General features: G+C 40.5%; 1 protein-coding gene across 5 annotated transcripts in view; it reads left to right on the top strand.

Moving 5' to 3' along the window:
- The window catches only part of lama2 (laminin, alpha 2), a 145,565-nt gene that overhangs the window by 81,004 nt on the left and 38,391 nt on the right, over window positions 1-26,170 (top strand). For 3 of the 5 annotated variants that reach the window (XM_029496079.1, XM_029496077.1, XM_029496078.1), the window contains exons 22-38: window positions 1,272-1,378; window positions 1,977-2,249; window positions 2,683-2,863; window positions 6,403-6,539; window positions 7,910-8,041; window positions 8,759-8,863; window positions 11,183-11,326; window positions 15,345-15,521; window positions 15,727-15,912; window positions 16,100-16,218; window positions 16,612-16,729; window positions 18,641-18,793; window positions 22,436-22,557; window positions 22,714-22,800; window positions 22,931-23,124; window positions 25,433-25,575; window positions 25,984-26,082. In XM_029496079.1, coding sequence (XP_029351939.1) covers window positions 1,272-1,378; window positions 1,977-2,249; window positions 2,683-2,863; window positions 6,403-6,539; window positions 7,910-8,041; window positions 8,759-8,863; window positions 11,183-11,326; window positions 15,345-15,521; window positions 15,727-15,912; window positions 16,100-16,218; window positions 16,612-16,729; window positions 18,641-18,793; window positions 22,436-22,557; window positions 22,714-22,800; window positions 22,931-23,124; window positions 25,433-25,575; window positions 25,984-26,082 — 2,477 coding nt within the window. The remainder of the gene's footprint in view (window positions 1-1,271; window positions 1,379-1,976; window positions 2,250-2,682; window positions 2,864-6,402; window positions 6,540-7,909; window positions 8,042-8,758; window positions 8,864-11,182; window positions 11,327-15,344; window positions 15,522-15,726; window positions 15,913-16,099; window positions 16,219-16,611; window positions 16,730-18,640; window positions 18,794-22,435; window positions 22,558-22,713; window positions 22,801-22,930; window positions 23,125-25,432; window positions 25,576-25,983; window positions 26,083-26,170) is intronic. The other 2 variants (XM_029496080.1, XM_029496081.1) reach the window with 2 other exon arrangements.

The raw sequence follows: 26,170 nt of genomic DNA, 5'->3' as shown, positions 1-26,170 counted from the left end.
TCTTGCATTGGTGTGTGAATCAGAAATTAGTGCACGCTGTGTGCTGTAAGTGCGTTTCTGCATGTTCCTCTCTCTCTGTGTGTGTGGACATCTGCTGTACCCCCCTCACACACACTCTTTCCCATCCCACACTCAGGTCTGTCCTTCTGTCTCTTTTACATGTAAGAGTAAAGAATAGCAGGAGGTAAAACAGGCTAAGAAAAACCATGTGTGTCTATGTGATGGATTGTGTGCGACTAATTTCTTCAGATGGTGTGTGTATGCGTGTGTTTCAGGAAGCCTATCCACCAGATGGGAGCTGCGATGTTCATACTTTTAATTGTATATCCAAGGGGTTGATTGGCATGTGTGGGCGGTTAAAGGTCTTCTTTCTTTCACCCCGGTAGGATTTAAACACACAGTCTAAGTCCTGCAAAGTATCACAAGTAAAGAATGAAGGAAACATCTGAAAAATTCGATGTGGCTGTGTTTTGATATATTTGGGAGTAACCCATTTAACCCATTAAGTCTCCAAAAACACGACCAAAGACCATGAACTGAATGTTATGCAGTCGTTTTCAGCACCCACAGAAGAGAATCATGATTTTCAGCGTTTCTGTGGATGTACTGTCATTAATAAAGGAAGTAAATTCTCCAAATAACCCAAGGCAAACTGCTTCATATTTAATTTGAAGGACAGTTTTTTAGCTTGAGGAGCACCATCTTTTTGAACTGCTTACATAGTGCCGCTTGCTTTTCATCTTTGCACTTCACTGGCCACAAAAGTTGTGTATTTACACATCAGCGAATTGTTCATGTGATGTGTCAATGTTTTAAATTGAGCCAAAAGTGATAAAAAAGGTTGCTGTTTGTTAATGACCACAACCTTGTTCCATGTGAACTCGCAAGTCACTTTTCTCTCACTCCCCGTTTATCCTGCATCTGAACCTGAACGCATTTGTCCAGATTTCTAAACCAGAGTTTCATCAGAGAAAACAGGGCAAATCTTCATTCTTATATGAATAATAATAATATAATTTTATGTACAAAATAATCTGGCAAAACTTAGTCATCCCTTCAGACTGATGAATCTACTTTGGTAAATAATTAAATAATTTTTCTCTTATTTGTAGATCTGCGCTCTTAGCCAGGCTACTGTAGCATGAAGCTTAAAGCATAAACACACAACTTTTGTTATTGTTAAACCAATGTTTGTTTGTTTTTTTAGATTGTGCTTTATAAAATCTGGCCATTAGTAGATTATAACTGATGTATAATCTCCTCTCCTGCAGCCTGTCAGTGCCACACCAACGGCTCAGTCTATGAGGTGTGCCATAAAGACACCGGGCAGTGCCAGTGCAAAACCAACGTGGCTGGACGAAAGTGTGATGAGTGCATGGTGAGTCAGTCTGAGAGTGGCCACAAGTTTTTTACCAATATTACCAAAAATGTGTTGTTTTCATGTAATCATTTTTTAATCTGGGGTGTTAGAACCAGAAATGTTACTATTTTTGATATGCTTTTATTTATTCTACTTTATTTCTCATCATTGTACATCAAATAATCCAAAGGTGTGGTGGATATGTGGCAGGCCAGAAGATGACTCACCTCTAGTAGGGCTTGTAGTTGTAATGTTATGAGGAATGGAAGTCTCTCTAAATCTGCTAAATCTGCACAAATCAATCTGGATGTATATTTTGCCATAGTTTTTGTTATGTCCAGTATCAGTCCACATCAGGTAAAGCCTGCAGAACAATCAGGTGTCAGGATTATATCAATACATCAGACGGAATTGGTATTTCGTTTGAAATGTAATTGATATCTGTGAGGCTGTACAATTCAACTGTGATATTACGGTAATCTAAAGATGAATAATGTCATATTATGAGATATTTTTCAATCAGTTTTGGTCATATTTGTCCTGCTCACTTACTCTCATTGGTCCCCTGTCCACTCCCGCGCCGCCCATCTGTGCTGTGATTGGTTGGTTGGTGCAGCCCAACTGCTGGTGGGATGCTGAGCGTCAGGAGTGTGTGTTCTGTCGCTGCAACCCTCACGGCTCTATTTCTCAGCGCTGTGACATTGAGGGGCGCTGCATCTGTCGCCCGGGCTTTGTGGGCCGACGGTGCGACATGCGTCGCCAAGGTTACGAGAGGCGAGAGACGCGGCGACCCGTGGAGCGTGTTCCTATGGAAACTGTGCAGCAGAGATGGGTGGGACCGTCCCGCACAGGGGGCTGTCCCAGGGGGGCATACAGGCCTAAGACCGGGGTAACACACACTGCATGTGGATTGCACTGGTGTGTTTTTTGAGTAACATGAGCGTGTCTCTGTTTTCTTGGTGTGCACAAACATGTTGTCAAAGTTTTCAGGCATCAACATGTGTTTGCTCTGTTGGTTTTTACTGTTTTGGGGCCTGGATTTTTGAAAAATTGCAAGCAGGTGTTTTATGGGTTGTATTGTCAAGTTTTCACTAACATGGATGTTTTTCCTGCTAGGAAATATACACGAGTGATATTTAATGCATTCAAACTGGTAGTCTCCCAAAGTCAAAGTGAAACCTTAAAAGGCGAAAGAAACTATTATACTAATCTGCTTGTTTTCAGGTTGGTTGTGCTTTCGCAGCTTGTCTTACTCTAACCTTACTTTGTATTCTCAGATGGGTTTATAACTGTTCTACCCTTGTCTGTGACTGTGTGTCCAGCCTCACACCCATGGCATCACCACGCGTGGCCAGTGTGTCCCGTGTCACTGCAACTCGTTTGGCTCCAAGTCATTCGACTGTGATGAAACCGGTCAGTGCCGGTGTCAGCCGGGCGTCACCGGACCCAAATGTGACCGTTGCTCTCGAGGTTTCTTCAACTTCCAAGAGGGCGGCTGCACACGTAAGTACTGCCTGATAGATGGTTTAATTTTTCTTTGATTGAGGTGGCCTAAGTGGAACGTTAGCCCTCAGAACAGTACGTTTTCTAATTTGCATTGCATTGAATTTGCATGGAGTCACAGAACGCTCTCATTATGAAACTGCTGCTCTGCAATTTTCTTATTTAAAGTTTAACCAAATTGTCTGCGGAGTAATTTTATTTGAAAAGCTATTATGAGATGTCAAGAATGCATGTACATCCTTTAACATCAGTTTATGATTACTACGAAGCATTATGCTTTCTCCAAGGACGTAAAAAAAATATAAAACATGAAAATGCAATCATTGCAAAAAAGCAGTTCACTTACTTAAATGCTGCTGTGCAGTTTGTCCATGTGGACATTTCTTGATTGTAATTTCACATCACATTTCACATCAACATGTTTTTGATATCTACAGCTAAACCATTAAAAGTGCACATTATCCCAATGTATTGATACATCATAAAATAATTCCCATTGTTGTTGTTTTTTTATTTTATTTTATTTTTTTCTCTATTGAATGTTACAAACAGCTCAGTAATTCCCCCCTGGGTCATGAAACATGCATCTTTGCAAAAGCTGCAGCTACATCAAACAAAACATCCTTACATACAGTATAGATACATGAGGGAAGGGAGCGATATAAGACAGAGGGAAGGAAGCAAATAATGAGAATTAGATTAAAGAATTAGACCCAGTATCTGCACTATATTTGAAAACTGAAATGGTGCCAAGAAAAGCTAGCACCTGATTGATGGGGATCTCTTTGAAGGCTGACACAGAATAATAATAACATTCCCAATAAATGATAAAGCTTAAAGACTTTTTATGCATCTCAATATGACTTCTCAAGGACAACAGATGGCAATTATTATGTCCACAATGTTTAATTGAGATTGCCTGAATTAAGCAAATCAAAATTTTCCTCATTTAATTTTTCGATTTGAGTTTATTTCCCATTAACACTATTGTGCTGAGTGCTATACGTAGGGATGTGAGTGTTCCAGCTAATTCAACTTCCACACTTTGACTGAAAGCCCTTCATCTCCCTGTGGCACTGATTCACAGTTAAATCAGCTGCAATTTAACTTCAAGCACGTCTGCATTTACACCTCAAATTGAAGGTCAGGGTTTGCCCATATTGCACGGCAGCATGTCGCAGATTCAGAGGTGGTGCTGGATATTGCCTGTGCACCAAATGGAGAAAATGACGAAGGTACTATGAAATGCAGAAAGAGACTGCACTCTAAAATAAGGGATATTTCTCATATGGGAATATGAGAATGTTGTTATTGAAATGTAATGAATAAAAAGTAGTATACATGCCACATTTACAATTTGAACGCTTGATTTATTTTACACTTTATTTGAAAAAAAAAAGAAAAAAAAAAAAGAAAGCTCTTTCACTGAAATTACAGCTTCTGGTCATTTTCAAGTTTCTACCAGTTCTTCGATTTATCCAGTATCAATCTCCCTGTCAAGCCCCATCAAATTGGATGGCAAACGTCTGTGATCTGCCAACTTCTGGTCTCTTCACAGATGCTTTAGCTGAGGCCAGTTAAGGACAGTCAGAGACTTGTGTCAGAGTCACTGCAGGTATCTTGGCTCACTTGGGTCACTGCCATGGACTCCTATCAAGCTCTCAACACATCTGAAAGATAATTAAGGCCAATTCACCTGAATAGAGTCTGGACAGACACAACAGAGGCTCTGAATAATTTTGATAGTCAGAAATTCTAATTTTTCTAATCAATTTGATCATTTTTTAAGGTATTTCAAAGTTATATCTACTGCAGGGCAGTGAAGTGCTGCAGTGGTTACCACTATCACCTTATAGCCAGAATATTGTTGATGTGTTGTTTCTGTATGTCGGCTCTCTGATAGACTGGGTAGACTGTTCACCTGTCCTGCCCCGCTCTCAGCCAATGCCAGCTGGGATTGGCCCCTTGCGACCTTACTCTGAATACCTTGTGAAGCCACTATAGGTTTCCTTTCCATCACGCTAGCATATCTCCTCTGCTGCTGCAAAAACAGCCACCTCTTTCCTCGCAGCAACTATTAAAACCAATTATTAAGTTCTGTATTATTGATACAAACACATCAGTTTAATCTACTGAACTATGAATACTGAATCCTATAAAAAGAACAAAAAAACATAATTACCTGAAGGACACACACACACACACACACACCCGTGGCCTGTGTGTGTGTTGTGCTCTGTTTCCCTTTCAGGTCCTGTCCTCTTCATCCTGCTCATTGAGGGCAGCTGCATTCAATGTTTTCAGGGATGTAACACCTACAACAACACTGAAGTGTTGCACAGGAGGAAATACCTTTGGTAGACATAATGACACTTGAATTAGTAATGTAACTCCTACTCAGTGTGGTTTGTTGGTCTAGTGTGAGCAGGAGGCTAATTATGGCTAAAGGCTAGCCAATACAGTGATGGATATTACTGTGCAACTGGCTGAGAACGTTTGCAGATCAGGACTCCTGTCCATTTGCACCATCCTTTTGAAAGAGCCCCTCTTTGGTCACAGAGGCTGCTGATAATTTTTCCATCCAAATATCTTCGACTAATGTTTGCTTTTAATAGCTACTGGTGGGTAGTCGGAGGTACTAATCACTGTATCTGGTCAAAAATGTGCATTGAGTAGCAATTAGCTGTTATTGCTGCCTGAGGGTGTGTTATATCACGTGAGCACACTTCACCAATGTTATCATTAAATGTCTATTCCTGGCTGGGTGCATAAGGAAATATGCCCTACAAACCTGGCAACCAGCAACCAACATTTCCTGCACCAAATGAGGATTAAGCTCTGATGCATCCCAAATACAACTATGAATAGCTCTTCCCAAAAAGCTCCTCGTCATATTATTAATGCCAACCACGATTGACAGCCAAGAAGAACTCATGAGTAAGCCAGAGAATCTGGTCATACAACAAAAAGATGAGATGGCAGGGGGAATTATTAGCTTGAGTTCATCCTAACATCACTGCGCTGCTGTCCATTGCCTGAATAGCATGCTGGTTTGTGATAGATGTTCCAGGGAATTAAATTCAGTAAAGTCAAAATGCAATAGAAATATGAGTCAGACAAAAAAAAATAATAATTAATAACAGGTCTCTTTCTGTTATATTTTGGGAAACTTCTCATCAAATTAACTGAAAATGTCAACAAAATGACAAAAGTTTCCTCCGGAGATCGCTCCACGGTTCATGAGCATTAACATTTCAATTCAATGAGACATGGAGTCCTCTGCCACTGGCAACCATGTTTTTAGGAAATATTGGCAATTGAGTGAGTAATTGGTATTGAATAAATTGAAATGAACAACACTGGGGGGGATTACGAGTTGTGGGGATTAGACTATCTCTCACGATGAACTGCTTCCTCTTCATGCCGCAGCTCAACAGTAAAATTAGTCGCTATGGCATTAATTCCAGTTGCTATCCAACATTTTCTTCTCTCCTTTTGCACATTTTGTATTTAATGGCTGCCATTTCCCTCGTTTTCAGCCTGTCAGTGCAGCCATGTGGGGGAAAACTGCGACGCCAACACAGGACAGTGCATCTGTCCTCCCAACACTATTGGTGAGAGGTGCGACCGCTGTGCGCCGAACCACTGGGGCCATGACATCGTAACTGGATGTAAGGTAGGCCGGAACTGGAAAACAGCAGTGTGGACGATCTACTCGGACCAAACAGGAATAGTAGAATATTAGATTGGTGGCCATTTTAGCCTTAGAAAATGCCCCTTCCTGAGCTGTTTACATAACCTCTGTCAGTCATGACAAATAAAGACGTACTTTTCAAGTGCATAGTCAAGGTAGAACCAAAGGGAATGACGTAGTTGTTCCAGTTTTAGACGACATTCAGACGGTCTTTTCTTTTGCACTTATTTCACTGCCAACTTTGCCGTTACTTCCTAGCATCTGAGAAGTTGCTCCCAATTCCTGTTTTCCTTCCTTGCCTCTATGCTATATGCCCGTCTCTCTTTCTCCCCATACTCTTATTATCTCAGCGCTTGTTACTCTGTTCAAAGGGCTTGAAAAGCATTTTTTTTTTCCCCCCACTGAAAGTGCCTCACCAAAGACCCCTCGACGCAACAATAACAGTGAACTATTACAAGTAGCGATAGACTATTAGCAACATGAAGATGAAAGTGCTGCAAATCTCAGTTAACCAACAGAGTGATGTGGAGAAAGTGCATCAGGACAACAAAGAGGGCTGCAACAGTGGCATCGCGCAAACACGAAAAAGGAAGCAAAGACAACAGAACAAAGTAAAACACAGCAAAGCAGAGAGCACAGAGAGCTAAAACAGAGAACAGAACAGCCTGTACAACAGATGAAGCGACACCCTGAGCAAAACAGATGCACATCAAATTGTCACGCATTAAACTTTTAGTTATTTTACATCGATGATGCTGAACTTTTGGGTAAACATCAATATCAACACTCTCCATATACGTTTATACGATGCTGCAGAGGGGCAGCAGAGGGATTTGGACATGAAGAGCAGTTGTTCTCTTATTTCAGTCACAAGTGTACAGCTTCTTGTCTTACTTTTCAAATTTTATATCTGCATGAGTTCCATATCCATCTATTTCCTATACAGCTCAGTCATCAGGGTCACAGTTTGAAAGCGGAACCTTCTTTTTGCTGTGAAAAGTGCCGACCGCTGTACCGCTGCCCTCTGGTTTTATATCTGGATTCTAACACTATTTGATGTTGCCTCTTCAGCTATAGTCCTTAATACAAACACTGCAACAACACTGTTTAGGTGATAACAGGTTTTGGGAATGCCCTTTGAACTCAAGACGAGCAAACCTATTAGACTTTTTGACAGTTTTCCCTGGAGCGTCTTTTCTCTAAACTGTTTTCTGCACCGATGGACCAAGACGTTGTTGCAATGCGCTTTACAAGCCGTATCAGTGTGATTGTCCGACATCTAGTTAAAGTTCCTTTTATCCAAAGATTTATGTTCATGGTGTCTTTGTGTTTGTGCTTGTGTGCGACTCTAGGAATGCGGCTGCAGTCCGATTGGCTCCGTGTCCCAGCAGTGTAACGTCAACACAGGCTGCTGCTTGTGTCTGGACTCCTTCAGAGGAGAGAAATGCAATGAATGTCAACTTGGATACAGAGACTTTCCTCAGGTAAAATGTTCATATTAATATTGCCAGCGTTACTGTTATTATTAGTTTGTTTTAGCTGATATATGAGACGGTTGAGATCTCTGGTGGAGTTTGATAAATGGGATTGAGAGTCTGCGTTATGTCACAACTACAAAGGAGATTTCCATGGTCATGATGATATTATTATTATTATTATTATTATTATTATTATTATTATTATTGTTAATGGCTGTCGTCATCACCATCACACCATGTTTTTTTTTTTTTTTTCTTGCACCTCACTTGAAGATGAACATCTTCACACAAAATCAACACAAATGTACATTAGATTCAAATTCAGCTGTTGTGACATTATTGACCTTGCTGCTAAAAGGCCATGCACACAATTGCAATCAGGGTTTAGCATTTTTTTTTTTTTTTTTTTTTTTTTGTGAAGCTGTATTCAAACTAGGGGAATTTTAAGGATGACATGGCAACAGATTTGAAAGAACTTGAGAGAAAACTTTTCTGTGACCTTTGTCAAATGGTAAAATAGCTGGACATTCTCCTCTCCTGAACCTCAGTGATGCTTCAATTGACGTTGGAGAGAGAAGATAATGGCAACATTTTCATTTTGGAGCGAAGTTTAATCGTTTGGTGAAGCATAAAGCTCGGACACACTCTGCTAGCTCCTCTCTGAGCCTGTTATGTTGTTGATAACGGAAGCTTGGCGTTGTCTCATATTCACGTTTCTCACAGTGCACCCAGTGCGAGTGTAACGTCTCAGGATCGGACAGCCAGACCTGTGACCTGGAGCGAGGGGTGTGTGCCTGCGCTGATCGGACGGGGAAATGTAGCTGCAAGGTAAAACACACACACGTTCAGTTATCCTGTGTGGTGTAAAACAGCATTTGGATTTTTATTTTTATTTTGAAAGCAAGACACTTAATGTCATATTCATGCCCACAGAGAAAGATAACATGATGAATATACTTGATTATGTGATGCACATGATCCTACCTGTATATCTGTCATAAAACAAAAAAACAGAACAGAGGTTTTAATGTTCAAAACAGAAAGGTATTCTAGTGGACTTTTCAATAAGCCAATTTGTGTTTTGTTTAAATTTAACTCATAGGATTGATTTTTTTTTTTTTTAAACAGCCGGTCAAACTAATTAACATCAACAGTACAACGTGATTCAGGCAACCTGCTTTCAGACAGAAAAAATGGTGTTTACTACAGTTAAACCTGCCAGGTGATGCTTTAGAGTGTAAATGTCAGTAGAGATTTAAAATCTTTACTTCAGTTTTCAGTTTGGTAAGTCTATTTAATTGTATATGTGCGTTAGTGTGTAATGATTCCAGTAAAAGTTAAAAAACTGATTAGAACAGGCATCTCAATGTGACAGGCTCCTTCTACTGACACACACTTACAGCGCATACATATCATCCATATTTATATATATATATATGAACATTTTCAGTCTTTGTGTTGTCTAAAAATAAGTAAAGCGTGTGTTTGTGTATGTGTGTGTGCGCGCTTGGATGGGATGTCACCTTCTCTCTACTCCCTTGTTTTTGACAGTTTGTCATTGCACACGCAGGCTATGCTATAAGTTTGAAAACAAATCAGAATATAAAGTGACTGGAAAGAAATGTCAGAACCACGTTCGTATGTCAATGTATATTGAGTACATTTACACCAGTTTTTGAGTGCTTCAGTTTGTTATTCACTGGCATCTCACTTGTGTTCAGACACAAGCAAATCGCTTCAGCTTAATGTTATTTGACCTTGTGCAGTCCTTCTTAAATAATAAGTGGCAATAATAACACAAGGAGGTGAGAAAACTTGACTTTGACTTGATTCGCAGAGCAAATAGACTCAATGTGATTTTCTTAATCCTTCCTGATGGCTCCTCAGCACTTCAGCATACAAGGTGATTATGACACAGGTCCAATGGTGTTTTTGATACTCCACTGCATGATCTGTGTTAAACAGATACTCAAGCCACTTTAAGAGGGAACTTGTTAACTGTGTTTAAATGACACCATTTGTATGTAGAATCAAACTAAGTTTGTGGAGTAAACAGCACTACAGTGACCTTTTTTTTTAATGTCATTGATGGCTTTGAGAAATGTTGTGTGAATGTGATTAAAAGTTAACAAGGTTTTTAAAAAGAGGACCGAACAAGTCACACAAATGCAAAGTAAATAAGAGCATACATCGTATTCAGTTATTGTGTTCGTGCGTGCGTGCGTGCGTGCGTGCGTGCGTGCGTGCGTGCGTGCGTGCGTGTGTGTGAGAGAGAGATTTGTATTGGTGAAATCAGTAAAATGTTACATGTGAGAGAGCTTGAGGTTGTTTGATCCCCTGTCGCTGCCTTATCTCTCTTGCTTCACCCTCTCTCCTTGACACACACACACACACACACACACACACACACACACACGGCACGGCACGGCACACCCAGACTAGAGACACTTTTCATCTCTGCTGTCTCTTGGTGATCACATCATTTCATGCACAGCGACAAATGCTCAAGCAAACTTTTGAATATACTGTATATACAGTACACACATCGCACACCACACACACACACACATCAACACACATCTGATTCATGGCCTGTAATGAGGCTTCAGATCACTGGGTGTCATCTTCACTGGCTGTCACTCAGGCAGTCATTTGTCACCTGGTTGCTCGTCTCCGACATGATGCTGCTTACCTGCTGGATTTTCTTTTAGCACAAGCCAACACGCAGCCGCAGTGTTTTAACATACAAGAAGAATAACTTTAACTTCGTGTCTAGTTTAACCCAAATCATAAACAATGAATCAAAGTGTTACAGATGAGGTCCGGGGTCACACCCTATCTTTAGAAGTTAACAAACAAGCACAGCTGTGGGTATGTTGTTCTGTAGTGTCACCTCTGACCTCTTGCAGGATAGATAATGTGCAAGTTGCAGCAGTAACACTTTATCAACTCTGTACATGTCATGAAGAATTAGATTCTTTCCAAACTGCATTACTCAGGAGTCACCCACAAGACTGTCTGACATTGTACTGTTTTCTGATCAATAAAAAGTTTTGCCTAAACGATGGTAAAGTTTTGGACTTTGCTGTCATCAACTCACTTTCTGACCCAAAGCATGAACAAATAATCTGTAATGCGTTCTTTAAGGTAAATGTGGAGGGACACAACTGTGATCGCTGTAAGCCCAACACATTTGGGTTGTCCGTCCGAAATCCGCTTGGCTGCAGCAACTGCTACTGTTACGGGCTCACACAATCCTGCACAGAGGCACAAGGACTGATCAGGATGTGGGTGAGTAAACATCTCTTTATTTTTAGACTTTGCTGGGTTCCATTGATGTTCGACAAAAACAGCCACCTTTACTGGATCTCTGCCACATTACGACCATTGGCAGATGCGATTTAGCCTATAAAAATAGATAAAGGACTTTAAAAAGTAGTTTCAGGTCTGAACTCATTAAAAAGTAGTTTCAGATCTGAACTCATGTTCACTTAAGATCTCTCCTGCTGTTAATGTGTTATCAAAGAGAGCCTAACCATTAGCTGGCAGGAAGCTACACTTGCTGTACAGATTGTTTTTGCCAGCTTACCCACTGAGACAACACTTTTGACGCTGCATTACAACAATGCTGTGACCTGCATGGCTTTTATTAATCACTATATATGGATGATCAGGGGCAAAATCAAGCATTTAAAGTTAGTAGATATAAATATAAGCTGCTTTAATTTTTGCCTGATAGAAAAACCAAATGACTTTTTGCAGTCCAGGCAGCAGCTGTCAGTAGGTGTCAGGCTACAAATATGAAAATATTGAAATAAAATGATATTTCCTAGAATAAGGTAGTTCTACATAGTTGCTAATAGAGCTGGAATCACAAAGTAAAATTGTTAAGTCAAAGGATAAATGGTTTTGTCGCTGTCATCTCAACTTTTGATTCTGAGAGGTATAATAAACGTTCATGATGGCAAATTATAAATATAAACATCACATCAAATGCATTGCAGTATTTTCTAGAGCATCGTCTCCTGCAGATTAATTTTACAAGTTTGGTTTGAGTTGGAAAATCTTACTGCCCATAATTTCACCCTGTACAGCTAGAACGTTTCGTGCTTCAGCGTCATCAAAGTACAAATATAAGTGAGAACATGATGTTACAGGAGCAAACAAGTCAAAAACAAAGGTAAGAAAGTGGAGTTCCACAAGCCGACTGTCAGAAAATTAACTAGTTATTGAGTGGCAGCCTGTTTTTAATAAAGGCTCCTCATCTCAGAAATGGTTGCCCTAAGCAATAAATTGGTGTTTCCGTGGTAACTGTACAGTCTCCTGTTGAAGTGTAGAAAGGTTTCATTTGAACGACAAACATTCAGTTCATTTACTGTTGACAGAAAGAGAGAGAGCGAGAGAGAGAAAAGCTGGACAGAGAGCAAGACAGAAAAAATAGAGTTTATTGGAAAGTGGGAGATTTTCTCTGAACCACTGAATCGTGAGATTACACTGAGTGGAGTGGGACGGACGGACGGACGGACGGACACGCACACACACACACACACACACACACACACACACACACACACAGTCACCTTATCCCAACATCATCAACATAGTACACATACATTCACATGCACAGACAGACAAACACTACAAGGAATTAGAGGGACAGACACACACCCCTACCTTCTGCCCTACCTTGTTTTTATCTCTGATGGGAGGACTGTGTAATGGTGTATGAATATTTCCTGGTTGTTAAATACTGCTGTGAAGGTCTGCACTCGTATAATTAAGTCACCCATGTAAAGAACAGAGATAAGACACTGAGAAGGAAAAAAACAAAAGGAGACTCAATTTTAAAGGATTCCCTACTTAAAAGAAGAGAGAGTTCGCTGCAGACAGACGACAACGTTGTCTAATTGATTATTAATTGCTAATTTATCCTGTCATAGAGCACTGAGAACATTTCAACAGAAAGTCAGTACATGTCAGCTAACAGAAAACATGAATATGAACTCCTAAAGTCCTGCAACTTTGGTTAGCATGAATCCCTAGGAAGCATATTTCCAAAACTAATTTTGCCTCCGCCTGTGCATGAGATACTTCTGTGAGGTACATCTCATACTTCATCAGCACAGCTTGATAAACATGTGAGTCATGGATCTTTCACTGTCATCGCATTAAAAAGGGAAACCCCCGTGAAACACAATCAGTTTTGGTGAAGTTTTTTTTAATCAATGTTGCCTTTTTGCATAAAACCATAAATCCAGGACTTTTTTATTGATATTCTGTATCAAAGAAATAAATTCCTCGTTCCATAGGTAATATTTAAAATATATGTATACAAAATACAGTCTGCCACACAATAGATTTACAAACTGCCCCCTGAAATAAGTAAAAATATTCTCTCGCAGCTGACTCATTAGTTTTTTAAATGATTTATATATTCTCTAGTTATCACTTTTGGTTGATGTTAATCTGACTCATTCAATTTAATGTCCTATCAGGGAAAGTGCTAATGAGGAACCAGTGGAACTGAGTTCATTTTAACTAATACTCAGACCAGAAAATGACAATTTTCCATTCCACGTGCGACTTCCTCTCTATGCTGCTAGTATTGCCAGCGTGCCCAAGCTAAAGTAAATTAACAGATTTCAGATTCTGCCCACTCAGCCTAAAGCCAATGTTTCATAATGCCTTGACGTTATTCACACATTATCCACAAATCAACGTAGCTGGACAACAACGGCAATAAAGAGAGACAGAGACAGAAGCTCCAACAGATGAATCTATTTTTAAAATTGGTCCACTCAACCACAACCCACAGTCAATAATGAACCCTGATATTATTCAACTAATATTGAAATATCAAGATTTTCTGCAGACTCTCCGGAATAACTTGGATATGATTAGATACCTAGAGACAGAGCGATACCATCAGTTTCAAGTTTATTCAGAAAGACATTTGCATTGACAGACTTTGATGACTAAGATAAATTCCAGCCAAGAATCAATCTGACTTAAAAACATCAATTATAAAATCTTGGGTAGAGATGATTTCCCATAAACAGCATATCATGGTTGGAAAGTTACCTTTCGCAATATTGATGAGTCTAATATAAAAATGTGGAGAAAAATACAGATTTTTTTTTTTTAATGTCCTTATTAAAACTGTAAAAGTAGTCATATTAATTCATGGGGTTATAAACGACACATAATGTATTTCTCTTTTCAGAGGAGGGTGTGAAGATGTTTGCTTTGTTTGGTTGCTCAGCACGTTTTGTGACACCTGCAACAAGTTTGCTAATAAATCCCATTAGACTCAGAGAGAAAGATCGTTTTTGGATAAATGAAAGATAAAGACTGTTCAAATTACATTGACTGTTTCATTGAAAAGTGCTGAAAAGACCCAGATAGGGCTATCCTCATTAGTCTAAATATTTCATAATCCTCACTGCTCACGGATGAAATAAGACGCCGAGGATAGAAACAAAAGATGCTGAAATTTTCTGTAACCAGAAAGGAGTCTAAGACATAAAAATTTGAAATCTATGTCTGCTGCAGGGTGAGGCGGCGGAATCTATAATTCCTGAGTCAATTACTCAGTCCCACATGCCAGTTAAAAGAAAATGTTGTACGCAACGATGAAAGCCAATAATTGGTAGCTATTTAACACAATCTGAACTAATTAAAGTCCTTTTACAGCCATATGCTCAGTATGCCTGACACAGATATATTCAATATAAAGGATTCGGTTCTTGGGATGAATCTAGGGATTATCAGGATCACATCAAAGGTCCTGTATGATAATAAACACACTTGTATCAGGGCTAATACATTTATTTAATGCCTATCTATATGCTCACAATCATAATTTGCTGTAACCACCATTCATTCATGCTTTAGATTCCTAATGACTTCACGAATGGTTTCCTGTTTATCCTTGTTGTGAACACCAACTTTCTCCTCAGTTTACAGTTCGCAATGCACAAGTTTGTTCAAGCATCTGCCGTCTGCCTCTGGTGATGCACTGATGCAATATGGTAGAGCGAAATTACAAACCAAACAAAACAGTAGACTGCGCTGTTAGAGGGTTTGGAGCTATCACACAGGCTCATTGACAACAATATTGTAGCGTGTGCGTATGCACACGGCTAACTATTGCTGCAATAGCCAGCACACCATTTGATAAAACAAAATACGTAGTTCAGATATGTCATTAAAATGTTTCCAAGTTTTTTGGCTGGTTGGACAATCAAAACGCTTTTTCAAGCTATGTGACCCTTTCATGTTGTCGTCCCCGTTGCACGGCCAACTGCAGCTGACACTGAAGCCGGAGCAGACGGTGCTTCCTCTGGTAGATAAATCCAACACTGTGGAGACGACGAGAGGAGTGAGCTTCCAACACCCGGAGATTCTCGCCCACTCGGAGCTGGTCTCTTCAACTCTCTCTGAACCCTATTACTGGAAACTTCCGGAGCAGTTCAGAGGCTCGATGGTAGGAAAACCTCACTGTGTTTCATTACTGTTTCATGCTGTACTTTTTTTTTTTAAGTTCTCTTACTAAACTGAGGAATCTGATGATCTGTGTCATCCTACCTTAAGGGTAGATTTCAGATAATGAGGCAAACAAGACAAAATGAGGGAAAATGAGCAGCACTGTTGTGGTGATTTTGGTCTTTAATGCTTTTATCTGTCTTTAGATCACAGCATATGGTGGCCAGCTGAAATATGCAGTGTACTATGAGGCCAGAGATGAAACTGGCCCTTCCTCCTATGAGCCTCAGGTCATCATTAAGGGGGGGCCGAACCACAGCATTGTCATGCATCGCCACATACCAGGGCTCCAGATTGGCCAGCTCACTCGCCATGAGATCGACATGACAGAGGTGCGGAAAAGTTTTGAATAAAATGTAGATGTGGAAAAATCAATTGGATAAATATGAGTTTTTCACCAACTGAAGAAATAATTGGCATTCGGGTGAGCGCTGTCAGTCATTATAAACACGTATTACCTTACATGCTAGAGAAAATGAGTGTGGTCATTGTTTTGTTTGTCTGCTTGTGTATATACAGCATGAGTGGACGTACGCAGATGGCAGGTCCATGACTCGAGAGGACTTCATGGACATTTTGTTCTATGTGGACTACATCCTAATTAAGGCATCACATGGGAACTTAATGAGTCACAGCCGGTAACACACACACACACACACACACACACTTCCCTCCAGCTTCATAGAGTAATGTCCATTAATAAATATGAAATTTGATTGCTGGCTAAATGATAACCTATGGGAAAACTCTCCCTCTCAGTTTCATCTCCAGGTGTGATAATGAAAACTGTCGCTACGAAATGCCTCTTCCACAGCAGAATCATCATTAGCTGCTACTAACAATCAGCATAGCTTTCTCCGGATATCTCATAGCATATGTATAATACTGTCCAACCCCCTAGTAGTTCTATTTTAAGATGATGAGAGACAATTAGCTTCAGAATTTCCAAATGTCCAAACAAATGGGAATCCACACAAACAATTAAGACTGTATCAACATGACGCCACTGTCTTTGTTTGTTTTTGTGTCAGAATTTCAGAGATCAGCCTCACTGTGGCTGAGGAAGGCCGACCGACCAAAGAGAGCGAGAAGGCCCATCAAATAGAAAAATGTGACTGTCCACTCGGATACTCCGGACTCTCTTGTGAGGTGAGCCCACAACACAAAAACCTACGTGTGTCAACAGAATTTTTACCTCTAAGTTCCTAAGAACTTCCTAAGAAAACTGATACAAGGGGTCGGTTGTTGTCGTAGTCTGCAGTTTACGATTATTCAGCTTCCACTCAGCCAGTCTTCCAAACAAAAACATGAATACATCAGTGATCAACAGTAACAATATATTGGTCAATAATGGTTCGTAACATAAACACAAATGAGCCAAAACAAAAATACTGGATCCAACATATGAACTGAGCAGTACATTTTACGGCGTTAACATAACAATGGTATGTCTTCATCGTTATGAAGGGAAAACCCTCGTTATATCAAACAACCACAACAATTCAGAACACGTCGAATGAGATCTCCTGAGTCCTCAGACTGTGCTGGTCTGGATTTGTGCCAGCATCCAGTTCACAGGTTACATTGAGGCTGTGTTTGCTCTTGGCTTTGTTGTTGTTTTTTGCTTTTTTACTTTGTTGCTAGAAGCGAGAAGCTATGGACCTTTCATTCTTTCATTTTGTATTCCAGCAGCAAAAAGCAAGACTTCATCAGAGCAAATTTAATATAAAACTATGCTCAGACAAAGAAAATCCAGTTTTGTATTGTGAGAATACAACCTACATTTTGTCTCTAACGTAGAAACATAGGTCTACACAAACATCAATTACAGAGGAAGCTGAATTCTCTGCCCATCTTGCAGCGCTCATTGAAATGATTTTTTATTTATTTCTCTTTTGATTTTTTTTGTCTGTTGCTTTTTTTACTGAGAAAGAATGTAAACATGGAGGTCATAGCCTCGCTTTTCAATAGTATCTCACAGCATTCCAATTTACATTTATTTCAGTTTTAAGCCTCTGCGACGCCTTTCAGACTCTTTGCTTTGCCAGGCCAGGATTAAGCCTCGCTGAGCGCTTCCTCCACTCACTTTTGATTTTGTCAATGCAATTGACTTTCAGCTGCTTCCAGCTCCTTCTCTTAAGCCACAGAAAGCATCTAGCAGTGACTCAATCTTTAGTTTAATGAGGATTTTGTAGAGACAGCTTATGACATATGGAGGCAACAGTTCTGGGCAATTCTGCTGGACGGCGGCGTCTGAGAGTCATTTAGGTCTTATTCTATTAATCTCAAAGAAGTACGGGTGTTACCCCAAAACTTTTAACTATACTTCTCAAACACTGTTTAACTTTTCCACTGTTTCTTAGGGCGCATAGAAGGGCCTGTTTCTATTGCATGGGAAAAAAAAAAGAAAAGAAGTTTACATATTTTAAAAGCTACTGATAATATGGAAAAAGCCAATTGGAAGGCAAATAGTAAACAGTATCTAAACTTGAAATGCTCAGGTTGCAGAGGGCTTGGCTGACAGATGGCCTTTCTATTTGTAGCTGCTGCCGTTGTTAATAAAGTATTTTTAAACAAGCGTTTAGCGCTAGCAGAGGGAACAGATGGGTCTTTAAATGGACTCCATTAATTATTACTGAACAGGAGAGAGAGGCAGGGAGAGTTACCTTGCATGTGTGCATGTGTGTGTGTGTGTGTGTGTGTGTGTGTGTGTGTGTGTGTGCGTGCTGGGAGGGTATGTGAGGGTATGGGCATGTGTGCTAAAAGTTACTGAAGGGAATAGCTCTTAATTGTGAGTATGTGTGTGAAAGAGAGAGTGGTCAACAGTTGCCTGAAGAAATAACAATTAGTGATAATTGTGTGGGGCCATGTGTGTAGTTTTTAATTGTGTGCACGTGTGTTGAAGTCTAATGCAGTGTTTTTTTTCCTCCCTATGGAAATATGCTGTTGATACTTGGTTTTCCTGGTTGTTTGTGATTGCTCTTTCTTTTCAGTCCTTGTCTTTATTTTCCTCTCTGGGCGTCTGTTTTCTTACATGTATCTCCACCTCTATCTGTGCAGGAGTGCGCTGCAGGCTTCTACCGTCTTCGCAGCGGTTCCCTCGCATCTGCCCCAGCGTCCAGAGTGCCCATTGCTGCCGGCATGGGCAGCTGTGTTCGGTGCCAGTGCAGTGGGCACTCTTCCACCTGTGACCCTGAGACATCCATCTGCCAGGTAAATCACTGTGTGTGTGTGTGTGTGTGTGTGTGTGTGTGTGTGTGTGTGTGTGTGTGTGTGTGTGTGTGTGTGTGTGTGTGTGTGTGTGTGTGTGTGTGTGTGTGTGTGTGTGTGTGTGTGTGTGTGTGTCACTGGAGACCCTCGTCCCACCATATGCCAGGTAGCTCGGTGAATGGAAGAAACTGTGTGTTGGGTGTAATGTCAGGTACTGTAATTAGCCCTGCAATTATTAACGACCCCGAGCTTCTTCATATTTTCTGTAATTTCCTCTCTTTTGGATCGGACCCAAAGCTATATCCACTTTTAGAAAGAAAGGATTGGGTCTTATCAGAAGATACACATTTGGAAGGCGTAACAGCGTATTTAACACCGGCATTCCGCAGCACTTGACTTTTTTCTTTTTTTTATGCACGAAGAAAGTTTCAAATTTGAAATGCTCTGCTGTCATCTTTGTTTTAATTGTGTGTGTGTTTTTTGTGACAATATTCTGCCTGGATGTCATCCCTAAACCCAACTGGTGGCCAGTGAGATGAATCTGCACATGGCAGTTGTTGTCCATTAGGCACTTCCAGCCTTTTCACAATCTGGTCAGTTCTGTAGCGAGCAGCGATCTGATGACTTCAGCCTCGGGGAGCGGTTTGGTTGCACGCTGTCCAAAAGTCATCGCTTGGATTTGATCTCTAAAAGCTCTGGCAGACTGAGAGAATGTCACCATGACTGTGTTGTCTCAGATAGGCCGTTTGCACTCTCAGAAAAATCCATCAGCTGAGATTCATTTTGGACTGCTGATGAGGAGCCTTTTAATTATGTGGTTAGAATGCAATTGCACTCAGTAACCATTAAGATAAAGCAGTATAACACTTGGAAACAATGGCACTCAGTGGAGCTCTTTGAGAAAAATGATTTTTTTCATCCACTTGACCACATGATGTTTTGCGATTTTTAGTTTTAGTTTTTTTTGGGACAGATTGAAGTAAAGCGGGCACTCCAAGTGATCTTTTCATTAATACAAATTTTTATTTTAAGTTTATTCTCACTGTTTTTGTCAAAAGCTTGGTTGAGCCGGAGGGCTGTGTTTGGTGTTTAGGTCATGACATGAACAAGACTTTCTGATTTCTGATTGACATCAAAATTAGGAGTAAAACTGGACGTATCAGCAATTAACAGAAATGTCTTACTGTTTTCTGAACTGTAATTTATTCAATTTAAAAAAACAAAACAAAACCAAAACAAACAACAACGCTATCAGAGCTGTCACTAGCTTAACTGAAAATCCGCAGAGTGCAGTCATTAAACGTATGCCTAACATCGACTCATCATGTCATTTTGAAAGGGATGTTTTTTTTTCCATTTGAAAGTATTGATTATAACCATAAGTGCTAAACTGTCACGCACCATAAAATCGTCTGCATGATAGCCTCAAATTAGAACCAGTGCAATTCTAAGTTGTGTGTCCGCCACACACTCGGCTGCATTTGTGCTCCCTTATGTTTGTCAGTGTTTTCTTGTCCTCCAACGTTTGTTGCTTTCTAATTATTTTTACTTTTCCCCTTTTCTGCAATTCCACCTCGTCTCTTCTTTATTTACTCTGCTCTCCCTCCTTCTGCTTCTGTTCCATTGTGTCTCCTTCCTCCCTACTCTTGTAATTTTCTTTTTCTGTTTTTATCTGGCCCATTCTCGCTCCTTTAATTCTTTTCCCTCACGTCCTCAATTATGTATTTACTCATTCTTTGTGTCCTTTCATCTCTCTGCCATTCCCTTTCTCCTTCTTTCAATTCCCTCACTTTTATTTTTCTCAGCTACTCGTCTATGCCACCTATTTTATATTTTGCACCTCTCTTTAATTTGCACTAGCTTTGCCAATTTGTTTCTCTCTCCTTTTACATCTCACCTCCCTCTTGTGTTTGATTTCTGTGTCTCGCTACCTCCCAGCCATTTTTTCCTCGCCCATTTCCATCTCGCTCTCCGTAACAGTGTCATTAGCATTTTCTAACGGAGCGGGGCTAAATTGAAAATGCTAAACGAGTTTGTTTCTGTGGTAATTAGCGGTAACGAGGAACATAGGAAGTTAATGGAAATGACTTGCCTCGTTAAGAGTCAACTTCCTGTTGCACTGATTGAAGTTCCCTTTTTCAGCAAACAATGCGAACACATAAGACAGGACCCTGGGGATATGACAAGGAAAGATCTGCCTGTTTGTGTACAGTGCGTAATACACTGCACTGTGGGTGGGTGGGCGTGTGTCAATTCAGTCTGCGTCTGTGAGCATTTTCCTTTGTGTGTGGTTTTTGTTGTTGTTGTTTTTAACACAGTGTATATCTATGTGTAAGTGTGAATACAGTAGGGGTGTGTGTGCTCAGTTGAAAATCATCTCTGGGTAGGAAAATATAGCTGTTTTGCAGGCATGTGTGTAGCTGTGCATGTCACTGTGATGTGTCGTGTCAACAGGTGATTGAGACTCAAAGTAAATGAGTGTTTCAGATGGGCTGCCTTTGAGAAAGGAAGCACAGGAGGACTGGACCCCCAAAAAAACCTTCATTACTGTGTATGGACAGCTACTCTTCCTATCAGACTGGATAAAAGTTTGGCCCCTGAATAGCTGCAAAACTGTGGGTGGCAAAAAGAGATGATTAGCAATCCTCCCTCTGCTTCAGCAGAGATGCTGAGCGCTGCTGCAGAGGCAGCTGGGTGCCTCCCAAGGATTTTCTACATATGTGCATGTAAACACAGCAACTGCTCAGTAAGCTTTTCTCTGGAAAATGAAATTAAATGAAAATCCTCTGACATCTTTAGGGAATTTCTATCTCTTTGTTTGAGCAGGGGAAAAAAATATCCTGCTCCTGCCTTTTGAAGGAAAAAAAAAAAACAAACAAATGGAAAATGGAAGGATTTTTCTGCCACCATGTTGTTTACATTTCACTATCAGTCTGTGAGTTTACCTCCTCGCACGAGTTGCTACTATTTTATAATGTTGTGACATGAACTGATGCTGGGTAACAACAAAGTATGCTCCCTTTGGTGTGTGTGAATTAACCAGTGATGCCAAAGGTAATTATCTCACTCACTCAAAAAAAAAAAAAAAAACTTCGACAGTAATCAAGGAGAGGATGATGGGTGACCCCGTCAATTAGTCATTGTAGTGTCAAGACAATTTGGCACATTCAAAGGATTGTGTTCTGGTTAAGAGTTATACAAATGCCTTCTTTTTCCTAGCCGAGCCTAGGTGCCTCTAAATGATTAAAAAATTTGGGTTTTTTTTATTCCTGCTTAGGCAAATCTGCTGCCTTGTTTTCAATTTGCCAGTGGCAAAAATCTAATGCAATTGATAGAAGTCCAGCTTAACTTGCTAATTTTATATGAAAATTTGCTTCCTTAAAAACTAAAATAAAATAAAAATTAAAAGCTTTCTGGAATTGCAGCATGGCATATTCATTGTTACTGTATTCTAGCTGTTGTGATCACACACTCAAATTCTGCATTTTAAACCAACAACACTCACAAGAGGATTCATGCTGGGTGGAGAATGATGGGAAATTTAACACCCATACGGTTAGGGCTGGAAAATCAACAGAAGTCAGAAGTCATTAGCAGAGAGTCTAGTTTCTGGGTTAGCGTATCATGATTTGTGTGTGTGTGTAGAACTGCCAAGACAACACGGAGGGGGATCGATGTGAACGCTGCGCTCCAGGCTTCTACGGAGTGGTCCGAGGTTTTCCCGATGACTGCAAGCCTTGTGCCTGCCCCCTCCCCAGCCCAAACAAGTACAAACTCAAACTATCATATGATTTCTATGTTCTCTGTATTTGTAACTGTAGAAATTCATGATGTCCAAACGAGCTAACGTATGTTTGCTGCTTGAAAATGCCTTTTTAGTCTTTTAAAGTAATTTGTCTTTCTCCTTCTCTTCCTGTGTCTAGTTTCAGTCCTACCTGTGTTGCTGAGGGATTCGAGGACTACCGATGTACCGCCTGTCCTGAGGGATATGAGGGCAAATATTGTGAGAGGTCAGACAGAAAATCATTTGATCTGGTCCACTATGACGTGTTTGTATAATCTAGTGTGGAAATGAAGTTTCTGGTAGTTCTCTCATTGTTTTCTGCGGACAGTTATCTTTTTTTTTTTTACCTTCTCCAGATGTGCCACTGGTTACCATGGTAACCCAAGAATGCCAGGCGGCCGCTGCGAGGAGTGTAAGTGTTCCTTGTGGGGGGCGCTGCCCGGACCATGTGACCCTGTCACAGGCCAATGCCGCTGCAGGGACGGGGCGTCGGGGAGGTCGTGTGAGCAGTGCATGGAGAGGCATGTGTGTGGACCAGCCGGAATCATCTGTAAGACTTTTCTTTTCATTTAAAGTGTCCGAAGTTTAGAAACCAATACCAAGCTCAAAAGAAATGAAATGCATCAGGATATTTTACAATTAACTGAAAATGAAATCATTTTTAAGGCCCCTGTTGTACTGTTGAACAGCAACAGAAGCTAGCACAGAAGAAGCTAGCCGCCTCACTTTGTGATCCCTGCAAACGTCCTCCCTTTTTTCTTTCATCCACCAAGCATTGCCACCTGATGCTGCGATGTGTGATTTACTTATTTATTCATTTTTAACTTTATTTTTGCTATGAAATGCAAACGGGCCGTCACACCACTTTCTCCAGTTGCCATGGGAGACAGGGTCTCGTGGCAGAAGTCATATTGAAGTCATTTCGAAGATAATTTCAATGTCATTTGAAGCTAATTTAAACTTAATATGACCATAATGGCACGAGCCAATTCGGTACCATTAGCATGTCTAGAGGTAAGTGTACGTGGCAGTTGGGATATAGAAGAAAAAGGTTGTAAGACAGAGGCTGATGTGAAATTGTCAGGTCAAAGAGGAAATTGCTTGCTCAGGTCTTTATGTGTTCAGACACAAAGCGTGTGTTCATAAATTGGCAGTGCTGGTGCTGCAGTGCACCCTGACACCGAACCGGTTCTGCTACCTCCACGCTGCAATCTCAAATCCTGATGGTTTACTCAGAGTGGAGTGTTCAGACCGCTGTTCACTTGTTGAAGAGTGATTGCACTCTGCGTTTTGCCTGTGCTCTCACCACCCCGCCAATCCCATTAGACACCACCAAGCACTTTGGGAGGAAGCAGCCTTGAGTGGGGAATGCAGGTAGCACTCACATTGGCTGCATCTCAACATTTTGAGTTGATATGCAGATAAATTTCAGTCGGTGTGTCATGTTAGGAGCCACATAAGTAATCCAATGTTCAAAATTTATTTGAAACATGGAAATATGACCTCAGGTTAGAGCTAATTACACTCAAAATCTGCTTTCTATTCCAAGAAAATCTTTGATTAAGTCTCCATAAGTATTATATATTCTATTTCAATAGCTGATAAAACCTATAAATACCTATAATTAAGCCCTCCAACGTGCTGGACATGAAATGTGCGATCAGCAAAGGCTCTGGAGATACGACAGGGTTGGCAGCAGATGACACAAAGTAAGAGGGATGTGTGCTACCTGCAGCTTTGCACCTCAACTTTTTCCTTGGTGCAGAGATAAAACTGAAGATTTAACAGGTGTAAGTTAAGAAGTTCTTGCTTGTGTGTGTGTGTGTGTGGATTTGCAGTTTGAAGCATGTGTGTGTTGAGCCAAGCCAGAGCTATTGCTTCAGATCCACCTGGGTTTTACTCGGCTTGTAGCCTCTACAGCTTTGATAACACAAAAAAAAAAAACACTTTGCTGGTTTCTTAGTTCTACTTAACCTTCACAGTAACGTTACTCTGTCCTTTAAGTGTCATCATGTGACTGCTGTATGTATTTAATATTAATATAGTATATAATAGGGCTGTACATGAAATATTGTGAAAGCAGGATGTAAACAGCTACATAGCACCGCACTTTTTTTTCAATACAGGCTATTATTGAAAACTTGGACATAAGTCCACATGATCACAATCTATTCACACTGCGTGTACAAATCTTCAGCACTGAGATTCTTCAATGGCTTGACTTCGACAAGCCTCTACATATTCATAATGTTTTCATGTGTTTGTGTATAACCATGTGACTGCCTGAATGTATTAGTGTATTTTTGTGTTCCTGCTTTGTCGGATATTGATAGGATACAAAGTTTTTATTTCATTTAATTTGTCTTTGATTTCCCTTGTCAGAAATTTTAATTTCTGCAATAAATCAGCCTCGGGCTATAGAAGGGAAAAGAAATTCACAGACAGGCAGTACAGAAAAATGTGTATGTGTGTGTCTCAGTGAATTCCCAGGTGAACCTGTGTGCTAGTGTGTGTGCTTTTTAGCCTGCAGTGCGTGCTCATAATGGGTGATTTTGCCTCTCTGTGCTGAATTTCACGCATCAGCAGCCTTGTTTTTCTGATGCCAAAGTCACTTAAACATGAAAACACAAGCAGGCACTACAATCACACACTGATTAGTTTACAGACCCACAAACGAAGCATGTACGCAACACAGATCTGGGTGTAAAAAGACTTGTATCGAAGATTTCCTTTCCTTTCACTTCCCTCCGCCCAGTCCAAACTCAATCTGTCTCAAAAAGAACAAAACACACAACCTGTTAAATTGATTTAGCTTGCCAAATTACACACTGGCTGATTGTTTGTTGTTGTTTTTCTAGCCTGTGATGATGAGTGCTCAGGCCTGTTGATCAGTGATATGGACCGCTTGTATCGCATCATCACTGATGTCACTGTGACCACACCCCTCCCACCGCCCTACAAGATGTTGTACCGGTTTGAGAACATGACAGATGAACTCAAGGTAAAGAGTCTGTGTTTGGCTGGTTTCAAAGGACGTTGTAAATTAACACTCATCCCCATTTTTTAATTCAGAATGCGATTAACAATCAGTTTTATGAAATTCTTAAATAGATAAAATAGATAAAGATATGGACAGCATGTGAATGGTTTCCAAAGGAGTAATTAATTCTGGTTGGACAATAATTTCACCCATTCTTTGTTCTATTTGAACTACTTTAACGCTGACATACTGACAATATATAGAGCTTTATCAGATGTGTTTTCTGTTCTTCCTTCGTCTTTCTGTGCTTCCTGCACATCCTCTTCTGTTCAGCCGTAGAGCCGGGCGGTTCAAAAGCCTAGCCCTGGGCCAAAATGTGTCAGACATTTCACTTTGTAATTCCTTCATCTCTCTGTTTCTGTCCTGCAGCACATGCTGTCGCCTCAGAGAGCTCCGGAGAGATTACTGCAACTGGCCGACTCCAACCTAGGATCACTAATTGTTGAGATGGACCAACTGCACAGCAGGGTAAAGAAACTTTCGTTCTTCCTTTGGCTCGACTGAGACTGGGCCTCTGTCACCGTCTTGCTTCCTTCTTCATGTTATCCTTCTCGCA

This window comes from Echeneis naucrates, chromosome 24, assembly GCF_900963305.1.
Source record: "Echeneis naucrates chromosome 24, fEcheNa1.1, whole genome shotgun sequence".
NCBI lineage: Eukaryota > Metazoa > Chordata > Actinopteri > Carangiformes > Echeneidae > Echeneis > Echeneis naucrates.
Note: the sequence above shows the minus strand (reverse complement) of the source record. Positions and strands in the feature narration are given on the sequence as shown.